This window comes from Ogataea angusta (assembly GCF_019207475.1).
Source record: "Ogataea angusta isolate 61-244 chromosome Unknown 61-244_NODE_8_length_553539_cov_90.782090, whole genome shotgun sequence".
NCBI lineage: Eukaryota > Fungi > Ascomycota > Pichiomycetes > Pichiales > Pichiaceae > Ogataea > Ogataea angusta.
In genome coordinates this window covers 457,878-476,496 of record NW_025065222.1, presented here as the reverse complement: position 1 = coordinate 476,496, position 18,619 = coordinate 457,878, and the positions used below count along the sequence as shown (strand labels likewise).

The following is an 18,619-nucleotide window of genomic DNA, read 5'->3' as shown; positions in this document are numbered from 1 at the left end:
GTTAATGTCCATATAAACTTTCTACACTGGCCGACGAGGGGATATCTGAAGTACACAGGAGACTGTCCAAGATCGGCTCGAGGCTTGTGCGCAGGAAGTTGAGCTCTGTCCAGATCTCGTTGCAAATGTCCGGGTCCTGCACCATGAGACACGGCTCGGTGTCGCGGCCGTAGTTCTTCTCGAGCGTGTTTTCGAGGTTGAGCAGCCGCAGGCTGTTGATCAGTCTGGCCGTTTGTTTCGCGGTTTCTGCGGCGTTTCTGGGCGGCGGCGTGCCGAACTCGAGCGCCTGCACGTGGTCCTCCACGAGGCGGAGCTCGGTGTGGCGCGCAGGGTCGATTTTGCGCAGCAGGGCGAGGGAGTTGAGGATTCTCGAGTTGGTCCTTTTTTGATAAAAGCTGGAATAAAATATTTTGGCGTATGACAGGTGAGTTTCTGGTGGTTCTGGTGGCTGGGCCGTGAACTTTAGCGTCTTGAGCCGCGGCCTATAGGCCCGCTGCTCTGTGTAGTCGTAAGGCAGCGAGGGCAGCAGCGGCGTCACCTTGAGCAGTCTCCATGCCGTTTTCAGCGTGCACAGCTCGGCCATTGCGGTCAATGGCCCGTCGCACATGCTGGGCGGCGTCCGTTTGGACGGCTCCTCGTAGGGCGTAGCAAAAGTGCCGCTGTAGCGGGCGTAGCAAGAAGAAGAAGACATGAGATCCGGATCAGCTCTGCGCGCGCTTGAATTTTTTTTCCCCACAATTATTCCCGGCAGGGCTGCCCCGGCTTGCGCCGAGAACGGTCGTGCGTCTACGCCACAAAATTTGGCACGGCCGGTAAAGAGAGGGAATTTTGAACAAAAATACATAAAAGAACATTTGGACATTTAGCAAACTATCCTGTTGGCTCCTATAGAATAGTTAGAATCCCACCCCTTTGTCTAGATTTGCGTCCACACAGCCTCAGTCGTCTAGAATTGCCAGCAAGCAGCGTGTTTCCCGAATAAACCGAACCAATGCAACAAGGTCTGCCTTTGTTTGGAGACTTCCAACAAAACCCTAATGTGCTACTGACGCCGCCGCAGGACCCGAAGACGGCCGGGGCGCAGCAGCGGTCGGCCTCGATCGACTTGTCCAGCTTCCTGGGCTCCGACCACGGCCTGCTCGGAACACCGGCACTGGATCCGTTGAACTCGTGTTCTGTCAGTTCCGCGTCGAACGTGGGGATCCGCACAAGACACCGGAGCGGAACACTGCCCACAAAGCTGGTGTCGAGCGCGGGGCAAGTATCGTCGGCCAGCGCGGCCAACACGCCGCTGGTGCCGCCCGAAACAAGCTCGCTCAACGTCAGCATCAGCCCCGGGCTCAACGCAGTGTACGAGGACCCAAACTTCCTCAACCAGCCCGCACAGTCGCGGATCCGGTCGTCGTCCATCCAGAGCAGCATCTGGTCCGACCAGCAGGACGCCGGCTCGACGTTTTTGCAGGTCCCCCAGGAGCCGAACACCAACAACACCTCGCTCCAGGTCCCGCAGCTCAACGTCGACCTCGACTCGATCCTGTCGGCCAGCGCGTCGAGCGCGGTGCCTACGACCCCTCCGATCAACTCCACTAATAGACTGCGGTCGTACTCTGCCAACAACGCCATGTTCAACCCGTCAGAGAAACTGTTTCTGCAGCAGTACACTCCGATCAAAGAGGAGCTGATTTCCCCAGTTCCGTTTGGAATCTTGGACGATCCGGCCTCCAGACCACGCTCCCACACCAGCGCCGTCTTCTCGCATCCCGCACCTATGCCAAAGCTGCAAGACAATCTGCCAGAAGCGTGTATTTCCATCACCTCGACCCACACGAACCCGTCTCTGGGGCCAACAAACACGCTGCTGTTCATCAATATCCCCAGCGACACAAGCTTCACCAACTCCATGAACTTTTACAAGATGCTTAGCCAGTTTGGCCCGATGGTTTCTGTTCGGATCGTGACCTGTACCGAGAACGCCGACCTGGTGGCCATTGCGGAGTTTGCCGACGTCGAAAGCGCCATGAGGTGCAAGTCCAAGATGAACTACCAGGAGCTGATCCCGGGGCTGAGCTGCATAGTATCGTTTGCCAAGATCTTGTCTCTCAACGACAAGCCCAAGTCACCTGTTAACGTGCCAACCATATCTAATGGCGAGAAGGACGAGCTGCTAAACGGGAGCTCAAAAATGACGATTCTGAACGACAAGTTTTTCATCTTCCAGTCGTCGCTGAACGTCCTTCTCCAGAAAATTAATCTCACTCCAAGCGAGAGATTGCATCTTAATATTATCATCAACAAGGCCCTAAATTACCCTAGCGTGCGCAAGTCCGACCTGGGAAAAATGCCCGAGCCCGCTGCTGTCAGACACTTTGATACCCCGAAACTGAGAGAGATCAGAAAACAGCTGGACGGCAACCACCTGTCGAAGCTCGAGATCGAGGAACTAGCCCTGGCAATGCACAACGAACTTCCGGAGCTCGCGTCCGACTACCTGGGCAACACCATTGTGCAAAAGCTGTTCGAGGTCTGCGACGTCCCGATCAGAGACTCCATGATTAAGAAGCTGATGCCGTATTTTGCACAGACCGGCGCGCACAAAAACGGCACCTGGGCGGCGCAGAAAATCATCAACACCATTGCCACAGACAGGGAAAAATGGATGGTTTCGGAGGCCGTCAAGCCGTACTGCACGCAGCTGTTCAACGACCAGTACGCCAACTACGTGATCCACGGAGTGCTCAAGTTTGGTGCTCCGTACAACGACTTCATCTCGGAGGCGATGCTCAGCACGTTTCTGGAGCTGTCCAGGAACCGGTTCGGCGCCCGGGCTGTGCGGACGTGTCTTGAGAGCGAGAGCGTGAGCCGCGAGACGATCGTCGCCATCGCCACGTGCGTTCTGACGTGGTTCTGGGAACTCGTTGGCGACTCCAACGGCTCGATCCTGATCACGTGGTTCCTCGACACGTGCCAGATCATCGACGACCGGCACCTGATGCTGACGAGAATCCTGCTGCAGGAGAAACGGGACGACGGCGTGGATTTCGTCAAGGTGTGCTGCTCGAAAGTCGGCAACCTGAGCGTGCTGAAGCTGCTCAACTACCGGGGCAGTCTGCAGCCGCGGGACCTGATCCTGAGGCGCATTTTCGGCGACGACGTGCTGGAGTATGAGGACGCCGCGCAGCCGCTCGACACGCTGCGCCACATCCTGAGCGACAAGACCTCGATTGGGTCCACGTTCGTGTACAAGGTGTTGTCCACGCCGTCTGTCGACGCCGACCTGCGACGCCACATGACTTCCCGTGTCCGGCACGTTCTGCAGGATCCCAATCTCAGCGGACACCAGTACAAGCGGCTGTACGAAGAGGTTGGGCTGAAGACGCACCAGCGCACGTCGAGCTCTGCGCGCAAGAAGCGGTCGTCGCGGTCGCGGTCCAATTCTGCCAACGACAGGTATCCGACGCCGGCGACGAGCAACAGCAGCAGCGCGGACGTGGACTACGACCTGATCCTGCGGCAGCAGCTCGAGAAGCTGTCTTTGGGGCAGGAGCAGCAGCTCTTTTTTTAGGACTCGTACCATGATACAGTAATGAAACATTATGAATGTTAGCTACGTAGCTGTGAGTTACTCCTCGTCACTTTCCTCCTCGGCCTCGTCGAGCCACTTGAGGAATGGCTTGGCGGCCTTGCGGACCTTCTTGGACGTCTCCTTCGGCACGAACTTCTTGCTCACGTGCGTCCCCCAGTTTCTGATCACCTCCTCGGAAGCCAGGTCGTTGTCGTACAGCACCATCAGCACCTTGGGCACGATTTTGACGAGTTCCGGATGTTTCAGGCCGATCAGTCTCTCGATGCCGCCCAGCAGCGACATCTCGTGCTTGTCTGTGGTCACCAGCTTGCCCAGCAGGCCCTTGTGCTCCTCTATTTCGTCCACGATATCCTCGTCAAACAGCACCTGTGCCAGCACCTCGATCGTCTTGGTGTCGCCGATAATGCCCATTTCGGAGCCCTTCTTGAAGATCTCCACGTCGTCGGGCAGCTCGTCTTGCAGCAGCCACTCGCCAAACTCCTCGTACTTGTCCAGGGCGTCGGAACTCAGCGTCAGTCCCTCCAGCTCTCTGGCCCGCGCCTTGACGGCCTCCTCCGACATGTCGACGGCCCAGTCCTCGTCCTTGACCTCGATCTTCTGCGACGGAGGCGCGTCGCCGTCGAACGGCACCGCGTCGACGTCCTCGTCCTGCGACTGTTTCTGTTTCTCAGCAATCTCGGCGATCTTGGTGCCGCCGCCGCCAACGTTCGCGGACGCGGTTCCGGACTTTTTGCTCTTCTTCGGTGGCGGGTTCTTGAGAATGTACGTCACCAGCTTCTGGCGCGGGTCGCAGCTCGTCACCTTACCGCACGCCTTGCAGTCTCGCATGACATTGTCGTCCTTCGTGATGACCAGCTCTGTCTCCGGGTTCTTGCACGACGGACACAGCACAAACCGGTTGATGAAGTTGTCCAGCACGTCCTGCAGCTTGCCCGCGTCGTGCTGCCCGTTCACCACGAATTTCTCCTTTTCCTCGTCGATGTTGGTGAGCGCACCGAGCTCAAACCCAAAGAACTTGATCACGTACGCCGTTGGTCGCGCCAGCGCCCGCGCAACGTCCGCCGCGTTCAGAACGTTTGTCTTGATACCGTTTCCGCGGCCCTCCGTCTTGGCCTGGATGGCCGGCATCTTGTACCGGTAGAACGGGTCATTGTTCTCTCTACAGATGTTGATTAGAGACATGGCAGGCTGAAAATTTTTATTTTTTTATTATTTTTCATTTAATGTGCACATGTAATTTATTTGGCTATTTTTTTTCCCCACGTCGATCGACGCACCTACAACGAGCGTGCTACCAGCTGCTGCGTCGTGCGCAACGCCTCAAACTTGACGTTGGTGTTTGCGCTGCTCATCAGCGACATGATCTTCGCCTTGGCCCCGATCTTGTCCAGCACCTTCACCACCTCCGGCGCCACCTTGATCAGCTGGCTCACGTCGTAGCACACGATCGCCTGGTTCAGATACGTCTGCTCTGGGTCTGCCGACGCGTCCAGCAGCTGCAGTAGTTCTTTCAGCAGCTTCCAGTTGTTCTCCTTGAACCTGTCCACGTTCTCGATCCAGAACTCCTCCGACTTGTGCGACGGCGACCAGTTGAGCTTCTTGGTCCTGAGCTCGTTCTCGTACTCGTCGAACGTGGTGAGCGTGGTCACCGCCTCGTTCAGGATCTCCAGCAGCGTCTCCAGGTCGGTTTTCAGCTCCTCGTCGGCCCACTTCCGCTCGATGAGCTGTTTTGTGATCTCCAGGCCCTTCACCAGCAGGAACTGTTTCACCAGCTGGTCGCGGCCTTTCTTCAAGCTCAGCAAATTCAGCAGCGAGCCAATCGCAAGCCGCACAATCTTCTCCTTCACGGCGTCCTTGGCCACCACGTACAGCGTGCCCACGAGCTCCCGGTACTGCGTCTCGATGTCCTCGAGCGCCTGCGGGATGAATGTCAATAGCCAGATCGACATTGTCGCGTAGTATTTCATCTGCAGCTCGCCGCGTCTCTCGGTGAACACCTTGAGCAGCGGCGGGAACAGCGTCTCGTGGTTGTCCCAGAAAAACGCTCTATATTGCTTGATGGTGAGAAGCTCCTTCAACAGCTGGATCGAGAAGAAGTTGAGGTCCAGTTTCGTCGAGCTGAGCAGCCTGGCCGACAGAAAATCAAACAGCGGCCGCAGCACCTTTTCCTGGCCGTCGTGAGACTCGCTCTCGTCGATCAGCAGCAGAGTCAGCACGTACGAGGAGCTCAGCTTGATCGACTCGTCGTTCGAGCCCAGCAGCTTGATCAGCGGCTGGTACGGAAGCGACGCGTCCAGGTGCGCGATGCTCAGGATGTTCTTCGAAAACGTCGACTTAGGGGCCACCATCGTGTCTATCAGAGAAACAAGAACAAACCGCACAATGTCGTCGTGCGGCGCCTTTGCAAGCAGCGAGATAATCTTGGTCGAGTAGAAGTCTGCGTTCTTGAGTATGTAGTTCGTTTTGTCCCGCACGTCCGTGAACCCGGCCACCTTCTTGAGACAGTCCGCCTCCTCCACGGTGAGGTAGTCTGCGCGGACACAGCTGTCCCAGCCGATCGCCCGCGTGCGGGCGTTCGAGACGATGTCGTTGATGGTGTCTCCTTCGAGCCTGAACTGCGACTAGCGGTCAGTGGGGAAAAGAATGGCCGACTTACCAATTGAAGCTCCACTGTCATTTACTGTGTTTTACAAATAATATTTGAAATCTTGTTTTGGCTGCACCTCGGCTCTCACGTCCGGGTAACCAGTTTTGGAAACGGCTCCTTCTTGCTCAGCACGGCCACCTTATTGCCGTGCGAGATGTAGCCCTTGACGAGGCCCTGTGCGATCATGTTCGCCAGGCGGCTCTCGGCCTCGGCCGGCGCGTACGCGCGGCCCGCGCTCAGCTCGAGCCCGCGTTGCAGGTCCTCCAATTTCAGCTGGTGGCTCTGTGTCACCGCGAACACCTTGCGTGCGAGCCGCAGCTCGATGAAGGGCCGCAGCCGCAGGTAGATGGAGTAGAGTTTTTTCTTGAGCAGCAGGCCCTGCAGCGTCGCGAGCTCCTCGTCGAAGCCGGCCAAATCGCCCGTCCGGAGGCTGTGGAAGACGTTGTAGAAAACCTGCAATTGCGGGTACCGCGCCCAGAGCTCGGCTCCAGGCAGTCTCTTTTCGATCAGGAACTTGACTGGCAGCAGCACCACGAGTATGAGCTGCTGCTGTCTGACGCTTTCGCTGGGACAGTGGATTAGCGCAGCAGTCATGTGTTTGTTGACGGCGGCGAGATCGTCGTTCATGCAGCACACCAGGCCGTTGTAGTAGTGGAAATTGACCAGGTGAGATTTCGGCGAGCGGTCCAGCGCGGGCAGATTCGGCGCCTTGCCGAGCACTTTGGAGAGATTGGAGGCAGCCTCGTACTTGCCGAACTTGAAGTAGCAGCGCAGCACCTCGTTGGCGAAAAAATACACGTACTGTTTCTTGGACCGCGCAGGCGTGTCGGACTTGTCTGTGAGACACGTTTTGAACGGTTTCTGCAGCACGTCCACGAGTCTTTCGTCGAGCGGCACGGTGTCGTTTTTTAGGGTGATTTCGCCGTTCTTCATGTTCCAGTACATGCACGCAAGCTGGCGCAGCTCCGAGGTGGCCGTCATGAGCGGCACACAGATCCAGCCGTCCTCTTTCTGCGCGATCCGCACCAGCGACAGGACCATGTTGATGGCCTGCTCAATGGCGGCTTCGAGGTCCGAGTCGACCAGAAACGCCTTGATCACGAGCACGTACGCCCTCACAAGGTCGGCCCAGCTGGCCTGCTGGTCGGTGTCTGGCATTAGGAGCATGCTGGCCGGCGGCATCGAGGCGAGAAAAGTGTGGTAGTCGGCCTTTTTCTGGAGCACCTCGGGCTTGAGCAGAAACGAGATCGACGACGCCACGAGCGGCCCGTTGTGGGAGAAAACGGCCGCCCGCAGCAGCCCAAGAAATTCCAGGTACGACATGAACCGTCAGTGCTGGTGATTTATTACTTTCCAGCACAGCCAGCCATACGATTTTTTGAAATATTTCGAATTTTTATTTTGATATTGCCGGTTTGGGAGCATTACTTGCAGAACTTAAAACGAGCGCCGGCCGCAAAAAGCTCCACCATGAGCCAACTGCGCAAAAAACAGTCGCTGTCCATACTGTCTGGATCGCACTTGAACCAGCTGAGCGGAGCGGCAAGCGTCGGCTCCGACAGGCCGGTGAAAGAGCGAGTCATCAGCGAAAGCACGGGGCTAATCAAATTCGCATTGCGCCAGAGCTCTGACAAACACAACCCGGACGACGACGCAGACAAGCAGGGTCTGCCGATCTACATTCCGATCGAGGAAAACGTACGGGAGACCGACGGAAGGACAGAAGAGCTGAACACGTTGATGTTCCAGCTCGCGTCGAAACAGCGCAAGGCGCTCGAGCTGAGGGACGAGCTGGAGTCGGTCGAGTCGGAGGTCAGGATTCTGGAGCAGCAGTGCAGAAACCTGATGGATATCCCTGGAGAACGGAAGCTGGCAAAAAAACAGTCCATCATCAATTTTGCTCCGCGCAGCGAAAAACTCGGCCAGGAGCCGTATACACAGCTGACCAAGACACTCAACACTTTCACAAACAATCTCAGCAGCAACATTCACGCCAACGAGCTGCTGAATAAGGGGAAGACGTTCATCGAGAACCTGAATAAGGAGAACGAGAAATGGATTGCGGATCTGCAGAACAGAGCCTCGAGCTTCAGAAACGAGGAACACCCCATGCTCAAGAAACTCATGAAGCACAAGGCCGACAACTCGCCGCTGATCCCGAGACTCAGGTCGTCCCTCAACCTGTTCCACGCGTCCGGCCCGGACAGCGAGTACTCGGACGACGAGCACTACGGCGGAGAAACCTCGCCATACCCAGCATAGCACATAGAGAGCACACACACACACCCTTGCACCGCAAGCAGCTTATCGGGGCGTAAATTAAATTAAAATTTTTAATCGCGCAGAGTCACTTATTCCTGTATGAAAAAACACCCACGGAAACCGGAAATAACTCTTAATGACTCTTCATTATCTACTTTTATCGTGTACACTATTTCTTTTTCCCCCTCAAGCGGACTGTCTCTGGTACTCCTTGGTCATGTCTGCGTCTGGAATGGAGCCGCAAACAGTCTCCACCATGATACCGGTGACCAGGTAAGGATCGATGTTGGAGGCCGGTCTTCTGTCCTCAAAGTATCCGTAGCCCTCGGCCTGGACCGACCGTGGGATTCTCACAGAGGCCCCTCTGTTGGCAACGCCGTACGAGAAGCTCTCCATGGAGGCGGTCTCGTGGCGACCCGTCAGTCTGAGGTCGTTGTCGGAACCGTAGAGCGCAATGTGCTCCTTGTGTCTCTTGGACAGCTTCTCGATGGCCTCCTCGATGGCCTTCATTCCGCCCGGCTTTCTCATCGACGCGGTGGAGACGTTGGTGTGGCAACCAGCACCGTTCCAGTCTCCCTTCAGTGGCTTTGGATGGAACGTCACCTTGACACCAAACTCCTCCGCAACTCTGTTGAGCAGGTATCTGGCGATCCACAACTCGTCTCCCATCTTGATACCCTCACAAGGCCCGACCTGGAACTCCCACTGGGAAGGCATGACCTCGGCGTTGATACCAGAGATGGTGACGCCGGCGTACAAGCAGGCTCTGTAGTGCGCCTCGATCACGTCTCTGGCGTACACCTTTCCTGTACCCACACCGCAGTAGTATGGGCCCTGTGGGGCTGGGAAACCTCCCTTTGGCCAGCCATAGATAGAGCCGTCCACAGGGTCCAGAAGAGTGTACTCCTGCTCCAGACCGAACCAGATCTCCTCAGAGGCGTGGGCAGTCATGAGCTTGTTGCACTCGTGTCTGTGGTTGAACTTGTTCGGGGTGCCGTCGTTGTTCCAGCACTCACAAAGAACAATGATGTTGTCGCCCTTTCTGAATGGGTCTGGATAGTAAGCGACGGGTCTGAGGTAGACGTCCGAGTTGTCGCCCGGAGCCTGGCCGGTGGAGGAGCCGTCAAAGTTCCACTCTGGCAGCTGGGACACGTCGGTGACTTTCTTGGACAGGGTTCTGCCCTTGGATCTCGTTTCTCCGGAACTGTCGATCCAGACGTATTCGGCGACGATCTTTCCACGCTGGTCCAGGTCCAGATACTTGGACAGGATGTTGGTGTGTTCCAATATCGAGATTTCTTGAACCATTATTGTTTGTTTGAGAAGGGGAAAGTGAGCTAAATTATCTCGTTGTAGCGGATAACAAGTTATTTTTATACGACTGCAAATTTCTGTTAGCTGTTGGAAACAGGTGGCATATGCACACGACCTTTTTTTTGCTTGCGGAAGGGAGAACGGAAATGGGAGAGAGGTCGATCCGGAAACAGGCCCACGAGCTTGCGGCCGTGTAGGCTCCCTATTGGCCGAGAATGGCGTCCTCCTGCCGCCTCTGGCCCTCGCTCCCAGGCTCTCAATATCGTGACCCTATTCTGCACACGCGAAAAAGAAAAGATGATAACGCCCATTTTTTTTGTCATTCGACCGCTGCGCTGGCCTGCTTTCCATCTTGGTTGGGGGGACAGTCCTGTGGTGCAGTGGGCGATTGTAATAGCCCGGCGCCATGCATTCGACTGCCTATTTCGGCGCGTTACATATCTGTGCTTTATCATTGGCGATTACCCCATTTCGCGTCGGCACAGTCGACAAGCCAGTCGCAGACCTCTCTGCGTCGAGAAAAAATTTCAGACACGGCCCGTCGACACTCGTCCCCTTCCCCTTTTTGGCAAGAGAAAAACATTAAACATATATATTTCGAAAAGCCCCTATATTTTACCGTTATGACCTCTACGGACGAGATATTCAAACTGGCCAACCAGTCTGTCGACGAGCTTCTGCGAGAGATCAGCTCGCAGACTGCGCAGAACCCGAACCTATCGTCTTCCCCCACCACCGAGCCACTACAAATTGAGGATGTAAACAAGGACAAAAACAACATCAATTCCAGCACAAAAGAGACCCCTATCTTTAATGGCCCGCGTGCTCTTGAGCAGAGCCCGATCAAAAAGTCAGTGCTTGCCTTTGAGCCGGAAATCCGGCCGGATGAGCTGTTTGACAGACCTCTGCCTGCCTTGAAACCGTCGGAGTCGGACTACTCCGTCAAGTCGATGCCCAATCTGCCGTCGGCGGCGGCCAATCTGTGGGACTCACCGTCGGCGCGGTCCAACGCGTCGGCAGACTCCGAAAGAACCATCGCCGTCGAGGAGAAACGGCCGGGCAGTCCCAATAAGAACCTGCACCAGCAACTGCAGAATGCCACGCCCGAACAACCAGCGTCCTCCCCCACCCACCAGACGAGACCCACCCCACCTAATACCGCTCGCCAGGTCTCGCTGCAGAGCACCGCCTCTCTGAGCGAGAACGATTTTGTTTCTGCCGAGGAGGGCAGCTCGAGCGACCGCATCTCGGAGACTGACAGCGACGCGACGGTCGACATCGCCGCCAGCGCGGCCGACGACACAATGCAGACGCAGGAGAGCAAGCACGATCCTAAGGCCGCCTCGTTTGTGGACGATCTGTACGAGTCGTTCGAAGGCCCAGATATCGCGCTGCCGCAGAAACGCGTCTCTTCTGCCGAGTCGGCGGAACCTGACGACATCCTCGCGATCTGGTCGACGCAGGAGGACTTCCAGAAAGTGCACAAGACGCAGCCGTCGTTCCAGAGCATCTGCGACCCGAAGAAGTACGTGGTGAGCAAGGAGCATTTCAAGGAGATAAGAATCAGAAACCCGCTGCTTGTGAGGGACGACAACGAGGCGGACGACGAGCAGGAGGACCACGAATCCGGCCACGCCAGCCTTGCTGCTCCAGAGGTGTCTCGTGAAAAAACGTTCAGCAACCCGCTAGATTCCGTCCAGGACACCGAGACCTCGAAGATGTCGCTCGACTCCATCCACCTCTCAGACCTGCTTCCAGACGGCGACGACTCGTTCCTCCGGGAAATAGAGGACTGGGAGCCAGAGTCGCGCGAGCAGCCGGTGAGCACGCCTGCTGCCAACGCAGAAACGCTCTCAAACGTGTGGCGGCGCGGAACGCTGAGCAGAAAGCCCGTCTGCGCCAAGGTCGACAACGAGAGCGTCCAGATTCCGCGGATGTCTGCGGACGAGGTGGAGCAGCTCATGATTCTCAAGAAAATGACCAGCGACGAGTTCCAAGTCAAGGAGGCCAACAACAAGCTGACGCTCGAGAGCAACGTGCCGCACCTGGAGCAGCGCGTGCACTTGAGCGACGCACGAAGCGAAGCCACGGACGACAAGGCGTCGGCGATCGTGCCTGACCTGTCGATCGCCACGGGCCAGACAACACACAAGTACGGCGACCTGGTGCCTGTTGTGCGGCGCGGGGTGGCGTGTCGCGCGCCGCTGGGCCAGCTGAGCGACGAGCAGATGAACTCGCGCATCAGCTCGATCCAGTCGGCTGCCAAACGCGTGAGCTCTGCGCTGTCGTCGTCGACGAAAGTCGACGAGCCGGCGACGCTCGTGCTCGGCGAGCAGGGCCGGTTTTTCCTGCGCGTGATGGGGGTGCGGGAGCTGAACTTGCCCGAGCTGGGCCGGCGCAACGCGCAGTTCCAGATCGTGCTCGACAACGCGATCCACCGGCTCACCACAGACCATGTCCCTATCGAGTCCGCGCAGTATGTTCCCGTGAACAAGGAGTTCGAGCTCGTCGTCGGCGCGTCGCTCGAGGTCGTGCTCACGCTCAAGCTCAAGTACGACAAGCCCAAGGACCAGCTGGTGGAGGTGGTGGAGAAGCGCAAGGCAAAGCCGAAGAACACGCTGGCGAAGCTGCTCGGGTTCAAGGACATCGTCACGTCGACGCGGTACGTGACGCGGCCGGCAGAAAAGGACCCGCTTGAGCACACGGTGGCTCCCGACGGCTCGTTTGCAAAGTTCCGGATCTCGTTCGACAACTTCAAGGAGCACGTCACGTGCGAGTCCAAGATAATGAAGCTGGACGGGCTGAACGAGTGGAAGACCGTGGGCGGCAAACCAGCTGCACCGTACAAGGTGTGTGCGGTCGACTTCAACATGCTGTTTGTTCCGCGCACGAGCGAGCACGAAACGCTGCCGACGAGCATCAAGAACGCGTACGAGCAGGTCGAGCAGGTGCGCAGCACGCTCGCGGCGCGCCACGAGGGGTACATGTACCAGGAGGGCGGCGACATCGACGCTTGGACGCGTCGCTACTTCAAGCTCGACGGCTACGACCTGAGCGCGCACCACGAGACCACCAGGAAGTTGCGCGCGCGGATCAACCTGCGGCGCGTCGTGGACGTCGAGTACGCGGGCAAGCCCGTCTCGGACGGCCAGACCACCAGGCGCGTGTACAGCGACCGGCTGCTGCTGAACGACGCTTTCCGGGTGCGGTTTGCGAACGGCGAGACGATCTACTTTGGCTGCGACAGCAAGAACGAGGAGACGGCGTGGGTCGACCTGATGGAGGCCATAGTGGCCCGGAACTGCTTCAGGCGCCAGCCGTGGGTCAAAAAAATGCTCACCAAGTGTACGTAGTATGCAATACAGCCTCCTCTCTCTCCGCGGACAGGGTGCCGACCGGGGGTCCGGTGTGCGGCGCTAGTAAAAATTCGGCCACGCCGAATTGCCATCTAGAGTATCTTATCTTTGCGCGTGCAAGGGTGTGCTTGCGCGTGCATGAGCGGCTGCCAGAGTATATAAACCCCAGATAAGGCCCTGTGGCCGCCCACACACAAGATGCCAGAGCAAACCAGTATTGAATTTGTGCCTTTGGACGGCCAGCCTTTTGGCGCCGAGGTCCGTCTGCCCAGCTACACGACCAACCCTGCCGAGCTGAACGACGCAGACTTCCAGAAGCTCAAGGAGGGCCTGATGACGTACTCCGTGCTTGTTGTGCCAAACCAGGAGAACCTGTCGCCGGAGTCGCAGCACTCGCTGACCGTGCGCTTCGACCCGACCACCAGCAGCGGCTACGGCCACGACCCGAGCCTGTTCCACTCGTCCAAGTCGATTCTGGCCAAGGACGGGCGCTCGGTGCCTACCCGGCCCGAGGTCCAGATGGTGGGCAACGGCTCGTTCGAGGCGGGCCACGAGGGCATGAAGGCGTTCACTCTTGAGCACCCGACCCACCACCATTTCCACAAGGACGTCCTGAGCGACGAGGAGGTTGCGCGCGGCCAGACCCGGTTCTACAGATGGCACATCGACGCGGCGCTGTACGAGCTGGCGCCGCCCGTCGTGACGACGCTGCTGGGGCTGATCGTCCCGTCCAAGAACGAGACGCAACGAGTCGTCTACGAGGACACCAAGGAGGTCAAGGAGCTTGTCAAGGGCGCCACCGCGTTTGCGTCGGGCAAGATCGCGTTCGACCTGCTTTCCGACGAGGACAAACAGTTCGCGCTCAACCACACCGTCGTGTACGCTCCGCATCCATACATCTTCATCAACAGCTGCAAGGCCACCTCCGACGGCCTCACCATCGTTTCCGAAAAGCCACCCAAGGAGGTGCCTCTGGACGAGCTGCCACCATGGGAGCCGTCCAAGGTCAAGAAACTGCCAATGGTCTGGACGAACCCGGTCACCAAAAACCAGCATCTCCAGGTGCACGGCTGCTGCGTGTACCAGCTGGTGAACACCAAGACGGGCGAGGTGGTGGCCGAGCTCGAGCAGGCGCGCGAGATAGTGCACCGGTTCATGCGGCCTGCCATCTCGCCGCAGCACATCTACTGCCACGGCTGGAACAAGGGCGACTTGTGCATCTTCCACAACCGCGGCGTGATCCACACCGTCACCGGCGAGTTCGAGCCGCACGAAAAACGGCTCATGCACCAGTGCAACGTTGCCAGCGGCGAGGACCCTGTCCTGCTTAACTAGGTTTATATGGAGAACTGAATTGATAGTGTACATAAACGAACTAGCGGCGTCTTCGTCTGCCCCCGCCCCCGCCGCCCCTCTCGTCGCGGTCCCTGTAGCTCTGCTGGTGCGAGCCCGTCTCGAAGTCCCTGTCGGCCTGGTCGCGCTGGCTGCCCTGCGCCCTGCCCGACTTGTTGCCCGGCTCGGGCGTCGAGTTCGAGGCCGGCCGCGACGGCAGTTTCGTGCCCTGCTGCTGCTGCGCACCGTCCTTCTTCTGCCCAAACATGTTGGGCATCGCCATGAACGGCGGCATCCCCATCATGAACGGAGGCGGCATCGGCGTCTGGCCGTTCGCGCCAGGCATCCCGCCAGGCATCCCGCCCAGAAGCCCGCTCAGACTTGGCGGAATCGAGCCGCTCGCTATCAGGTCGTTGATCAGCTTCGACGGATTGAACTCGGCCCGCAGTTTGTCCTGTTTCGAGCAGTACGCCAGCCACGACAGCTCGTCAAAGCCGTAGTTGAAGTAGTCCGAGATGTCTGCGCCCGGCAGCCGCCACGGCTTCTCCTTCAGCTCCTCCAGAGACAGCTGTGTGATTGGCTGGCCCTCGTACGACGCCACCTGGTTGATGTCTAGTCCTGTTGTCTGTGTGAAAATCGGAACAGAGGCCTGTTCCGGGCCTGGCGCAGGCTGCTCTTTGGTCTTGTCGTCCACGGCCACCGCCTTCGACTCGGACGACCCAATAATGAACTCCACGTCCGAGTCCGAGTCGGCCTCCTCGCTGCTGGACTCCTCGCTCGCGGCCTTTTGCGCAGGCTCCAGCTCGGCGCCGTCCTTCGCCTCGATCGTCGTCTCCGTCTGCTGCGCGTCCCTGTCCTCCGCGGACCCGTACAAAAACTCGTCGTCGTCCATGAATAAATAAATAAATATTTTACTGGAGGCAAGGGGCAAGAAGGGGCAGCAGAAAGGTGTTATTTTTGGCGAGGAAAAACACCGACCCTGTTGCCGCGAGATGGCGGGTTGACGTGCCGACGGCAACCGGCCCTGCCCGCAAGGTGAACAGGTACGGGCTCGTCCACCACCACGGCACGCGCCACAGAGCCGGCCCCTTGCACCGCCACAGCAACCTACCCGCCTCGTCACGTGCGCGCACACAGGGCTCGAGAATATAAAAAATTTTAAACCATTTTTCAAACTATCCAAACTACAGTACCCGAGATGTAGGTATAACACTTCATACGGTGGACGAAAGCCAGATTGGCTGGCTTGGCTCCGCCATCGTGCCCAGACTAACAAACAGGTCGAAGAGAACTAAGAAGGTTGGAATCACCGGTAAATACGGTGTCAGATACGGTTCTTCTCTGAGAAGACAATGTAAGAAGCTCGAAGTTCAACAACACTCCAAATACGACTGCTCGTTCTGCGGAAAGAAGACCGTCAAGAGAGGAGCTACTGGAATCTGGACTTGCAAGTCTTGCAAGAAGACTGTTGCTGGAGGAGCCTACACCGTTTCGACTGCTGCTGCCGCCACCATCAGATCCACCATCAGACGTCTGAGAGAGTTGGCTGAGGCATAAGTAAGACTAATAGCAGATACAGAATGAGGAAACTAGTAGACAGATGCAGAAACACGAAAGCTCGTGGCGAAGGTAGATGAATGACAAAGTCGGCGACCGCCGTCGATCGACTGTGAAAAAATAAAATCTTTCAAAAAAAAAGTTGGTGCATGCGGGGTTTGAACCCGCGACCATCGCGTAACTTCGTAATGAAACGATGCGTGACGTTAGTATAGACGTCTGTCCGACTATAAGCACGATGCTCTTGACCTCTGAGCTAATGCACCATTTTTTCAAAATTTTTTGCTGAGCAGCATTAGCATAGAATACGAGGAGTATTATTTTTTTACAATGTAGCAGATAGAGGCCGGATTTTGGGGTCTGTTCAAAGCCTATGCGCTGCAAAAGACTCTGGGCAGCCACTGGTAGCTGTAGGAATTTTTTTTCAAGTTATCTGACGGAAAAAAGGCTCTATACGCTTTGGTCTATAGGCTGATCTTGGTCCAAATTGACGAGACTCGTCTGACCAGCACTGCATCGTCGCTAGAAGGAATCCTCTGCACCGACTACTTGATTTGGGCCATTTGAGACCGGCCGGATGCTGCTTTGACTATAGATCAGATCGTACTGATTTTTAATTTTTTTTGATATTTTTCATGAGAGTGCGAGCGTTGCGACTGGTACGGAGACTGAGCTCCCTGCGCGGATCGACGCTTGCAGACTACGTCCAGCCCACCCCACACCCAGACGATCAGATCGTCGTCTCGATGTCGTCGGGCGTCGATTCCTCGGTCGCTGCGCTGATGTATGCCAAAGAGTACAAGAACGTCAAGGGCATATTTATGGCGAACTGGTCGCCCGATTCCAGGGGAGGCGCGTCGAGGTGCACGGTCGAGAGCGACTGGGAGGAGGTGCAGACGATCTGCGACCAGATCGGGATCCCCTGTGAGCGAGTCAATTTTGAAAAAGAATACTGGTCAGACGTCTTTGAGCCCATGCTGGAGATGTATCGCAAGGGCCTGACGCCGAATCCGGACGTCGGGTGCAACAAGTACGTCAAGTTCGGCAAGATGGTCGAGCATCTGTCCAACAAGTTCCCGCAGGACAACTGGTGGCTCGTGACAGGCCACTATGCGCGGATCATGAAACACAGAGCAACGGGCGAGTCGCATCTTTTGAGAGCGTGCTATCTGCCGAAAGACCAGTCGTACTATCTCAGCCAGTTGCCGGAATCCGTTTTGGGCAGGGTTTTGATGCCTATTGGCCATTACACCAAGCCAGAAGTCAGAGAGCTGGCGCAGCGGTACGGGCTGACCTCCAAGGACAAGCGCGACTCGCAAGGGCTGTGTTTCGTCTCGCAGCACGGCAAATTCAAAGACTTTCTCGACGAGTTCCTGCCGCCAAGCCCGGGCGACATCGTCACCGCAGATGGCCGTGTCTGGGGCAGACACAACGGGCTGTGGCACGGCACCATTGGCCAGCGGTCTGGGATCTCGATGCCGCAGGGCGATCCGGAGATGAAAGGCGTGTGGTTTATCTCGGGCAAGAACTACGATAAGAACCAGCTCGTCATCTCCAAGAAGACCGACCGCGCGGCTTTCGAGAAAGACCGCCTCAAGGTGGCCGACTGGCAATGGATAAACTCCTCGGTAAACTTCGAAAATTTTGATCCCGCAGAGCTGACCGTCCAAGTCCGGTCGCTGGAGTCGCCGCGCGCGCTGACGGCGGTGGTGGCCGGCGACGAGCCAGAGTTTCTGCTACACGAAAAAATCGACGGCGTGGCACCCGGCCAAAACCTAGTCCTGTATAAAAACGAGCGCGTTCTCGGCGGCGGAATCATCGCCGAGGCCAACTAATGTACATACCTACTTACCCTGTTTCTGCTCCACCAGCCTTGTGTACCGACGGAGCTTCGTCTCCACGTCCAGATAGAACGTCGCCTGCTCAAACGTATCGACCATGTACATGCGCATAAGACGGCTGGAGCGCAGAACCGCAGCGTAGAACCGCTCTTTCAGCCTCACAAGCGCGTCCATCACCTCGGCCACGTTCCTCTGGTCGAAGCTCATCAGTTTCGCGGCCGCCGTCCGCGTCTTGGCGTCGCGCATCAAATCGTCCCATTGCTCGAGACGCAGCTGTAATTCGTCCAGCTGGTTCACCTGGTGCTCCATCTCGTGCAGAGACGCAACAACGAGCCGGTATTTTTCCTCCACAGACATTGTGTCGTCACGCGACACCGAAGGAACAGCCAGCAGCCCCTGTGTCTGTGTCTGTTCCAGCACACGCATCAGGTTTGCGTGCTCGGCCACGAGGCCCTGCAGCTGCCGCCAAACGCGCTGCAGCTGCCCGTAGACGTCGGAGGCGCCCTCGTAGAGCGTCTCCAGCACCAATATGCGGGACTCGATGGTCTCCAGCAGCTGCCGAATACTCATTAGGAAACTGAAGCAGAATGGAAACGCTGACATAAGCACGAGTATCAGGAGCTTGGTTTTTTTCTGTTGCCATCGCAAAAGCTACGTACTACAAAACAAATAGACAAGTCAAGTTAGATAAAATGGTAAGTTGCGAGTGCCCGAGGCCGGGCGTGCG

At 57.2% G+C, this 18,619-nt stretch overlaps 13 protein-coding genes across 13 annotated transcripts; 6 read left to right on the top strand and 7 right to left on the bottom strand.

Moving 5' to 3' along the window:
- Window position 1: 1 nt before the first annotated feature.
- KL928_004114 (uncharacterized protein) lies at window positions 2-691 on the bottom strand (the record flags this gene model as incomplete). Its single annotated transcript, XM_043204777.1, has 1 exon — window positions 2-691. One exon carries the CDS (start codon window positions 689-691, stop codon window positions 2-4), a length of 690 nt encoding a protein of 229 aa, XP_043058808.1.
- A 300-nt stretch (window positions 692-991) lies between these two features.
- Window positions 992-3,562, top strand: KL928_004113 (uncharacterized protein; the record flags this gene model as incomplete). Its single annotated transcript, XM_043204776.1, has 1 exon — window positions 992-3,562. One exon carries the CDS (start codon window positions 992-994, stop codon window positions 3,560-3,562), a length of 2,571 nt encoding a protein of 856 aa, XP_043058807.1.
- Window positions 3,563-3,619: 57 nt separating this feature from the next.
- KL928_004112 (uncharacterized protein) lies at window positions 3,620-4,711 on the bottom strand (the record flags this gene model as incomplete). The annotated part of the gene is made up of 1 exon (XM_043204775.1): window positions 3,620-4,711. One exon carries the CDS (start codon window positions 4,709-4,711, stop codon window positions 3,620-3,622), a length of 1,092 nt encoding a protein of 363 aa, XP_043058806.1.
- A 149-nt stretch (window positions 4,712-4,860) lies between these two features.
- KL928_004111 (uncharacterized protein) lies at window positions 4,861-6,260 on the bottom strand (the record flags this gene model as incomplete). Its single annotated transcript, XM_043204774.1, has 2 exons — window positions 4,861-6,113; window positions 6,236-6,260. 2 exons carry the CDS (start codon window positions 6,258-6,260, stop codon window positions 4,861-4,863), a joined length of 1,278 nt encoding a protein of 425 aa, XP_043058805.1.
- A 54-nt stretch (window positions 6,261-6,314) lies between these two features.
- KL928_004110 (uncharacterized protein) lies at window positions 6,315-7,553 on the bottom strand (the record flags this gene model as incomplete). The annotated part of the gene is made up of 1 exon (XM_043204773.1): window positions 6,315-7,553. The coding sequence occupies one exon, from the start codon at window positions 7,551-7,553 to the stop codon at window positions 6,315-6,317; it is 1,239 nt and encodes a 412-aa protein (XP_043058804.1).
- A 147-nt stretch (window positions 7,554-7,700) lies between these two features.
- Window positions 7,701-8,492, top strand: KL928_004109 (uncharacterized protein; the record flags this gene model as incomplete). Its single annotated transcript, XM_043204771.1, has 1 exon — window positions 7,701-8,492. One exon carries the CDS (start codon window positions 7,701-7,703, stop codon window positions 8,490-8,492), a length of 792 nt encoding a protein of 263 aa, XP_043058803.1.
- Window positions 8,493-8,678: 186 nt separating this feature from the next.
- KL928_004108 (uncharacterized protein) lies at window positions 8,679-9,800 on the bottom strand (the record flags this gene model as incomplete). Its single annotated transcript, XM_043204770.1, has 1 exon — window positions 8,679-9,800. The coding sequence occupies one exon, from the start codon at window positions 9,798-9,800 to the stop codon at window positions 8,679-8,681; it is 1,122 nt and encodes a 373-aa protein (XP_043058802.1).
- Window positions 9,801-10,429: 629 nt separating this feature from the next.
- Window positions 10,430-13,159, top strand: KL928_004107 (uncharacterized protein; the record flags this gene model as incomplete). The annotated part of the gene is made up of 1 exon (XM_043204769.1): window positions 10,430-13,159. The coding sequence occupies one exon, from the start codon at window positions 10,430-10,432 to the stop codon at window positions 13,157-13,159; it is 2,730 nt and encodes a 909-aa protein (XP_043058801.1).
- A 201-nt stretch (window positions 13,160-13,360) lies between these two features.
- On the top strand, window positions 13,361-14,497 carry KL928_004106 (uncharacterized protein; the record flags this gene model as incomplete). Its single annotated transcript, XM_043204768.1, has 1 exon — window positions 13,361-14,497. One exon carries the CDS (start codon window positions 13,361-13,363, stop codon window positions 14,495-14,497), a length of 1,137 nt encoding a protein of 378 aa, XP_043058800.1.
- Window positions 14,498-14,537: 40 nt separating this feature from the next.
- KL928_004105 (uncharacterized protein) lies at window positions 14,538-15,386 on the bottom strand (the record flags this gene model as incomplete). Its single annotated transcript, XM_043204767.1, has 1 exon — window positions 14,538-15,386. The coding sequence occupies one exon, from the start codon at window positions 15,384-15,386 to the stop codon at window positions 14,538-14,540; it is 849 nt and encodes a 282-aa protein (XP_043058799.1).
- Window positions 15,387-15,486: 100 nt separating this feature from the next.
- On the top strand, window positions 15,487-16,051 carry KL928_004104 (uncharacterized protein; the record flags this gene model as incomplete). The annotated part of the gene is made up of 2 exons (XM_043204766.1): window positions 15,487-15,493; window positions 15,699-16,051. 2 exons carry the CDS (start codon window positions 15,487-15,489, stop codon window positions 16,049-16,051), a joined length of 360 nt encoding a protein of 119 aa, XP_043058798.1.
- A 635-nt stretch (window positions 16,052-16,686) lies between these two features.
- KL928_004103 (uncharacterized protein) lies at window positions 16,687-17,886 on the top strand (the record flags this gene model as incomplete). The annotated part of the gene is made up of 1 exon (XM_043204765.1): window positions 16,687-17,886. The coding sequence occupies one exon, from the start codon at window positions 16,687-16,689 to the stop codon at window positions 17,884-17,886; it is 1,200 nt and encodes a 399-aa protein (XP_043058797.1).
- Window positions 17,887-17,895: 9 nt separating this feature from the next.
- Window positions 17,896-18,535, bottom strand: KL928_004102 (uncharacterized protein; the record flags this gene model as incomplete). The annotated part of the gene is made up of 2 exons (XM_043204764.1): window positions 17,896-18,351; window positions 18,431-18,535. 2 exons carry the CDS (start codon window positions 18,533-18,535, stop codon window positions 17,896-17,898), a joined length of 561 nt encoding a protein of 186 aa, XP_043058796.1.
- Window positions 18,536-18,619: the final 84 nt, after the last annotated feature.